The sequence below is a fragment of the Sardina pilchardus genome, chromosome 6, assembly GCF_963854185.1.
Source record: "Sardina pilchardus chromosome 6, fSarPil1.1, whole genome shotgun sequence".
Classification (NCBI taxonomy): Eukaryota; Metazoa; Chordata; class Actinopteri; order Clupeiformes; family Clupeidae; genus Sardina; species Sardina pilchardus.
In genome coordinates this window covers 14,386,258-14,394,630 of record NC_084999.1, presented here as the reverse complement: position 1 = coordinate 14,394,630, position 8,373 = coordinate 14,386,258, and the positions used below count along the sequence as shown (strand labels likewise).

General features: G+C 38.6%; 1 protein-coding gene across 1 annotated transcript; it reads right to left on the bottom strand.

Moving 5' to 3' along the window:
- Positions 1 to 6,864: 6,864 nt before the first annotated feature.
- On the bottom strand, positions 6,865 to 8,118 carry LOC134082375 (C3a anaphylatoxin chemotactic receptor-like). The gene has a single exon (XM_062538053.1). It carries the CDS (start codon positions 8,116 to 8,118, stop codon positions 7,141 to 7,143), a length of 978 nt encoding a protein of 325 aa, XP_062394037.1. The 3' UTR covers positions 6,865 to 7,140.
- Between the last annotated feature and the right edge of the window lie 255 nt (positions 8,119 to 8,373).

Below are 8,373 nucleotides of genomic sequence, written 5' to 3'. Positions count from 1 at the left end.
TTATTATGCTAGCAATGCTTACTTTACTAACAATGCTAACCAGGTTGATTAGCTAACTTAACCGATGATTTCTAGCAGTAATGCTAAAAATGCTAACTATGCTAACAATGCTAAATTTGCTAACAATGCTAACCAGGTTGATTAGCTAACTTAGTTGATGATTTTTTGCAGTTATGCTAAAAATGCTAACTATGTTAACAATGCTAACTATGCTAACTAGCTAACTTGCTAGTGAGGACTTTTATTTTGAAACATTTGTTGCTAGGGTATCCATGGTGGCCACTATCAGGAAACAAGAAGTTACTGCATGTTGGTTGCTATGGAAACGGTCATAAACACTTAATTTTAATGGTTGCTATGTTGGTTGCTAGGTACATGGAGGTTTCATGTAGTTGACTGGAGGCATAGTGGATGATAACTGACAGTTGGAATGGTTGAACAGTTCAATAGTTGAGTAGTTTCAATGGTTAAATGATTTAATAGTGTATTATTGCAGTGAGGACCTTTATTTTGAAACAGTTGTGGACAGAGGAAGTAGTGAAACAGGATCTGTAGTCTTAATGAGATTGTATGCTTAAAGCCTGAGACAGAAGGTGCCTCTCATAGCGTTTACGCGTCCTCTCTCGCTCCTCACTGATCTACATAAAGAATGATGGAGCGGCAACAATGGGATAGTCTAGCCCTTCTTCTATCTTTCTTTATGTAGATCATTGAGGATCGAGGAGCGAGGGAGGACATATAAACGCTGCTTGAGAGGGACCCACAGTAAATACTTTAAAAGTTGTATGTAGATAGTCTAATTAATGTTGATAGACAGAATGTTTAATGGATGTTGATAGGCAGATTGTTTAATAGATATTAATTGACAGTTTAATGGGTGGATGAGTGAATGGTCTGAAGAAGATGAATGGATAGAAGGTTGGATGGAATGTGCCTTATATTCTTGTTAAGAGAGACACTGATACAGCTCTCTGAGAGTAGTTGACACAGGTGTAATCAATTTAACTGGCTAGTCTTAAGAGAGCCAGAGTACTCTTAAAGCCTGAGACAGAGTAAATAATTTAAAAGTTGAATGTAGATAGTCTAATTAATGTTGATAGACAGAGAGTTTAATGGATGTTGATAGACAGATTGTTTAATAGATGTTGATAGACAGTTTAATGGGTGGATGAGTGAATGGTCTGAAGAAGATGAATGGATAGAATGTTGGATGGAATGTGCCTTATATTCTTGTAGAATGGAGAGACACAGCTCTCTACTGAGAGTAGTGGATACAGATACAGGTGTAATCAATTTAACTGGCTAGTCTTAAGAGAGCCAGCCTGAGACAGAGTAGATTGTTTAAAAGTTTAATGTAGAGCGTCTAATTGATGTTGATAGGCAGACTGTTTAGAATGGGTGGATGAGTGAATGGTTTGAAGAAGATGAATGGATATAAAGTTGGATGGAATTAGGAGGACTTATTTTGATACTGTTGTGCGCAGAGGATACAGGGGAACAGAATATGTAGTCTTCAGAGAGGAGCCTGAGAGAAACTGACAGTTGGTGCCCAGGTGGCCGGCCACCTGGCCTAAGATTCTAATTGCTGCCGTGATGTCATAATGAGCAATGTTAAGTCTATGGGGGAAATTGTAATAGTTTTTAACTAATAGTTTAAAAAGTATAAAAGTTACAAAGTTGAAAGATATAAAGCAGGCATGGCATAAGCAAGACCTACGCAACAACGTTTGAATTAAGTTTCTACGTTAAACGGTTGAAGCTGAATTGGCTGCGTTAGAAGAAGAAGTTTAATAACTAGAAATGCAATTCCAAGGAATTACCAGTGCATGAAAATGCAAAAATAGATAGATAATGTAGATATGGTTACTAAGGTGTAGCTAGGGTAAACATGGTGGTTGCATAGTTTACAGAGAGTTGATAGTGTGAAGGTAGACAGTTTAAAGATGAAACATTCCAGTTTTAACTTAACTAATGATTTCTATTCATGTTAAAATGTTGATTAGCTAACTTAGCTAATGATTTCTAGCAGTTACGCTAAAAATGCTTATTATGCTAGCAATGCTAACTTTATTAACAATGCTAACCAGGTTGATTAGCTAACTTAACCGATGATTTCTAGCAGTAATGCTAAAAATGCTAACTATGCTAAATTTGCTAACAATGCTAACCAGGTTGATTAGCTAACTTAGTTGATGATTTTTTGCAGTTATGCTAAAAATGCTAACTATGCTAACAATGCTAACTATGCTAACCATGCTAACTAGCTAACTTGCTAGTGAGGACTTTTATTTTGAAACATTTGTTGCTAGGGTATCCATGGTGGCCACTATCAGGAAACAAGAAGTAACGGCAGTATAATCATGTTGGTTGCTATGGAAACGGTCTTAAACACTTAATTTTAATGGTTGCTATGTTGGTTGCTAGGTACATGGAGGTTTCATGTAGTTGACTGGAGGCATAGTGGATGATAACTGACAGTTGGAATGGTTGAACAGTTCAATAGTTGAGTAGTTTCAGTGGTTAAATGATTTAATAATGTATTATTGCAGTGAGGACCTTTATTTTGAAACAGTTGTGGACAGAGGAAGTAGTGAAACAGGATCTGTAGTCTTAATGAGATTGTATGCTTATAGCCTGAGACAGAAGGTGCCTCTCATATAGCGTTTACGCGTCCTCTCTCGCTCCTCACTGATCTACATAAAGAATGATGGAGCGGCAACAATGGGATAGTCTAGCCCTTCTTCTATCTTTCTTTATGTAGATCATTGAGGATCGAGGAGCGAGGGAGGACATATAAACGCTGCTTGAGAGGGACCCACAGTAAATACTTTAAAAGTTGTATGTAGATAGTCTAATTCATGTTGATAGACAGAATGTTTAATGGATGTTGATAGGCAGATTGTTTAATAGATATTGATTGACAGTTTAATGGGTGGATGAGTGAATGGTCTGAAGAAGATGAATGGATAGAAGGTTGGATGGAATGTGCCTTATATTCTTGTTAAGAGAGACACTGATACAGCTCTCTGAGAGTAGTTGATACAGGTGTAATCAATTTAACTGGCTAGTCTGAGACAGAGTAAATAATTTAAAAGTTGAATGTAGATAGTCTAATTAATGTTGATAGACAGAGAGTTTAATGGATGTTGATAGACATATTGTTTAATAGATGTTGATAGACAGTTTAATGGGTGGATGAGTGAATGGTCTGAAGAAGATGAATGGATAGAATGTTGGATGGAATGTGCCTTATATTCTTGTAGAATGGAGAGACACAGCTCTCTACTGAGAGTAGTGGATACAGATACAGGTGTAATCAATTTAACTGGCTAGTCTTAAGAGAGCCAGCCTGAGACAGAGTAGATTGTTTAAAAGTTGAATGTAGAGCGTCTTATTGATGTTGATAGGCAGACTGTTTAGAATGGGTGGATGAGTGAATGGTTTGAAGAAGATGAATGGATATAAAGTTGGATGGAATTAGGAGAACTTATTTTGATACTGTTGTGCGCAGAGGATACAGGGGAACAGAATATGTAGTCTTCAGAGAGATTGTATGGTTAAAGCCAGAGAAACTGACAGTTGGTGCCCAGGTGGCCGGCCACCTGGCCTAAGATTCTAATTGCTGCCGTGATGTCACAATGAGCAATGTTAAGTCTATGGGGAAATAGCTCAATGTTAAATCTATGGGGAAATCGTTTTTTAATTCATAGTTTAAAAAGTATAAAAGTTACAAAGTTGAAAAATACAAAGCACACATGGCATGAGCAAGACCTACGCAACAACGTTTGAATGAAGTTTCTACGTTAAACGGTTGAAGCTGAATTGCGAGCGTTAGAAGAAGAAGAGGAACTAGAAATGCAATTCCAAGGAATTACCAGTGCATGAAAATGCAGAAATAGATAGATAATGTAGATATGGTTACTAAGGTGTAGCTAGGGTAAACATGGTGGTTGCATAGTTTACAGAGAGTTGATAGTGTGAAGGTAGACTGTTTAAAGATGAAACATTCCAGTTCTAACTTAAGTAATGATTTCTATTCATGTTAAAATGTTGATTAGCTAACTTAGCTAATGATTTCTAGCAGTTACGCTAAAAATGCTAATTATGTTAGCAATGTTAACTTTACTAACAATGCTAACCAGGTTGATTAGCTAACTTAACCAATGATTTCTAGCAGCAATGCTAAAAATGCTAACTATGCTAACAATGCTAAATTTACTAACAATGCTAACCAGGTTGATTAGCTAACTTAGTTGATGATTTTTTGCAGTGTAAAAATGTTAAAAATGCTAACTATGCTAACAATGCTAGCTATGCTAGCTAGCTAACTTGCTAGTGAGGACTTTTATTTTGAAACATTTGTTGCTAGGGAATCCATGGTGGCCACTATCAGGAAACAAGAAGTTACTGCAGTATAATCATGTTGGTTGCTATGGAAACGGTCATAAACGCTTAATTTTAATGGTTGCTATGTTGGTTGCTAGGTACATGGAGGTTTCATGTAGTTGACTGGAGGCATAGTGGATGATAACTGACAGTTGGAATGGTTGAACAGTTCAATAGTTGAGTAGTTTCAATGGTTAAATGATTTAATAGTGTATTATTGCAGTGAGGACTTTTATTTTGAAACAGTTGTGGACAGAGGAAACAGTTAACAGGATATGTAGTCTTCTATGAGACTGTATGCTTAAAGCCAGAGAAACTGACAGTTGGTGCCCAGGTGGCCGGCCACCTGGCCTAAGATTCTAATTGCTGCCGTGATGTCATAATGAGCAATGTTAAGTCTATGGGGGAAATTGTAATAGTTTTTAACTAATAGTTTAAAAAGTATAAAAGTTACAAAGTTGAAAAATACAAAGCAGGCATGGCATAAGCAAGACCTACGCAACAACGTTTGAATGAAGTTTCTATGTTAAACGGTTGAAGCTGAATTGGCTGCGTTAGAAGAAGAAGTTTAACTAGAAATGCAATTCCAAGGAATTACCAGTGCATGAAAATGCAAAAAAAAATATAGATAGATAATGTAGATATGGCTACTAAGGTATAGCTAGGGTAAACATGGTGGTTGCATAGTTTAAAGAGAGTTGATAGTGTTTAGGTAGACATTTTAAAGCTTAAACATTCCTGTTCTAACTTAACTAATGATTTCTAACAGGTATTCTAAAATGTTAACTATGCTAACAATGATAACCAGGTTGATTGGTTTACTTGGCTAATGATTTCTAGCAGTACTGTTAAAAATGTTAACTATGCTAACAATGCTAACTATGCTAACAATGCTAACCACGTTGATTAGCTAACTTAGCTAATCATTTTTAGCAGTTATGCTAAAAATGTTAACAATGTTAACTATGCTAACAATGCTAACCAGGTTGATTAGCTAACTTAGCTAATCATTTTTAGCAGTTATGTTAAAAATGCTAACTATGCTAACAATGTTAACTATGCTAACCATGCTAACTTGGTACTGAGGACTTTTATTTTGAAACATTTGTTGATGGGGTATCCATGGCTGCCACTATCAGGAATAAAGAAGTTACTGTAGTAAAATCATGTTGGTTGCTATGGAAACGGTCATAAACGCTTAATTTTGATGGTTGCTATGTTGGTTGCTAGGTGCATGGAGGTCTCATGTAGTTGACTGGAGGCATAGTTGATGATAACTGACAGTTGGAATGGTTGAACAGTTAAATAGTTGAGTAGTTTCAATGGTTAAATGATTTAATAGTGTATTATTGCAGTGAGGACTTTTATTTTGAAACAGTTGTGGAAAGAGGAAACAGTTAACAGGATATGTAGTCTTCACAGAGAGATTGTATGCTTAAAGCCTGAGAGAGAGAGGGCTGCTGCAGGTGGGGCTGGCCACCTGGCATAAGATTCTAATTACTTAATGATCCGATTGTGATGTCATAGAGGCCAATGTTAAGTCTATGGGGAAATTTGTAATAGTTTTTAATTTATAGTTTAAAAAGTATAAAAGTTACAAAGTTGAAAAATACTTAGCAGCCTTCCCCTATTTAAGACCTACGTTGCGACGTTTGAATGAAGTTTCTAAGTTAAACGGTTCAAGCTGAATAGAAAAAATGAATTTGATCAGCGGAATAATAAGAAGAAGAAGAAGAAGCCTTGGAAGAACAGTACAGTGCATTTTCATGCACCGTAATAATAAGAAGACTTGGAATAACAGTATAGTGCATTTTCATGCACTATAATAAGAAGCCTAGGAAGAACAGTACAGTGCATTTTCATGCACTGTAATAATAATAATAAGAAGACTTGGAATAACAGTACAGTGCATTTTCATGCACTGTAATAATAAGAAGTTGAAGCCTAGGAAGAACAGTACAGTGCATTTTCATGCACTGTAATAAGAAGAAGAAGAAGAAGAAGAAGACCGAGGAAGAACAGTACAGTGCATTTTCATGCACTGTAAATAGGGAGAATAGTAATATTATCAGTAAAACAATAATTTTAAGCACTAACCTAATGAGAAATAAAACAGTGAAATGAGAATAGCAATCAAATAAGTCACTCAGTTGATTATATATAATAATAACTAAAGCATGGTATGGCTAAATTTAAGGACAATAGCAAAATTCTATCAATGGACAAATTATAACAAAACAATACTATTATACAAACCATAACACATCACAAACTCAAAGGACTAAGTGCATATTAAACAAATATGTCTTAAGACCCTTCTTAAAAGATCCAAGCAACCCAGCGGAGAGATTCTATGAAGGCACTGCTTGTAAACAGTCTTTTTAAATAAACTTCCTGTGCATTTCCAAAGTTCTCAGTATCTCGTTTTAAATGTCAGGACCCTCAGAAGTCTACCAATGCAGTGTGGAGTTACTTTGAACCTTTTTAATGGTTTAAAAATAGCGATTTAGCTGCATAGGCTACGTGATGCCTAATCTAATAGATTCAAGCCTGCTGCAAGCTAGGCTGAAACGGAGGAGTTCGGAATGCTGCCGGTGAGCGAAAGTGCGTCTTACAACACGTGTGAGTACACCTTAACATGTTTCGGTACAGTTAAGCTCAATTTCACACCGGAAGATATTTTCTATTGATTTTAATTGCCTGGGTCAAATTGGCCTGAAAAGTAAAAAAAAATGTAAGAAATGTGACCATAATTCAAGGGTTGATACTCTCAGCTTTTGTGTTTTGGTCCTGTAAGTCTATCCCCTGTCCCTCAGCCTCTCTGCCTGCTGTCACAGGGCTAATGCCATCGTCCTCCAGGGCTCGGCGGAGAGCACCGGAAATGCTCCTCTTGAAGTTCTTTTGCCGGTCCAGTCCCACGCAGAAGTACAAGATGGGATTGACACAGCTGTTGAAGTAGGACAGTCCGGTGGCCACGGGCAGGCCGAGCTTCACCCACTTGCTCTTGCTGTTGACCATCTTGACCAGGAGCAGGGTGTGGTAGGCCACCCAGCACAGGAAGAAAGCCGAGACCAGCAGGACCAGGGTGCGCAGGATCTTGGTCTTCCTGTTAAGGCGTGATCGCCTGATGCCCCACCCGGCCAGTACGTAGCAACAGACGATCACCAGGAACGGCAGGAGAAATCCGAACAGGAATCGCACCAGGTACAGAGCAGTCCGGCCTCTGGCGCTCACCATGGTTTCCATGGTGCACTTGGTGTTGTTGTATGCGTCCAGACTGGTGTTGCGGTTGGTGGCGTATGGAAAGCTCAAGGCGAGCGCCACCACCCAAACACCCACGCTGACTGCCCGGGACAGGGAGACTGTGCGCGTGATCTTGGCCCGTAGAGGGCGCCAGATGCACAGGGCCCTGTCAACACTGATGACCACCAGGAGGAAGACGCTGCAGAACATGTTGGTGTACTTGAGCAAGCCGTTCACCTGGCACAGCAGGACCCCGAACGACCACTGGCGGAAGCCGAGCGAGATGACCGTGAGGACGCGTGAGATGCAGAACACCAGGTCAGCCACGGCCAGGTTCACCAGCCACACGTTGGTAGCGGTCGGCTTCATTCGCACGCCAACCATCCAGATGACCACAGAGTTCCCCACACTGCCCAAGATGATAGTCAGGAGGTAGAGCGTGATCTGGATACCCTTCACTATCTCCGTCGCCAAATCATAGGCGGTCATTCTAGTGAAGAGAAAACCAATCAATCACATTTTACTGCACTAAATTAACCAATTGACAATGGAGCTCAACATCACTAGGTAATATGATTACTGCCAACCCTGTTGACTTAAATAGATAGATAGATAGATAGATAGATAGATAGATAGATAGATAGATAGATAGATGCTTTATTGATCCCCAAGGGGAAATTCAAGATACAGAATAGAACCTGTCTGGCAATGTGAAGCTCCCTAAAAGGTCTCAAAAAGCAGCAC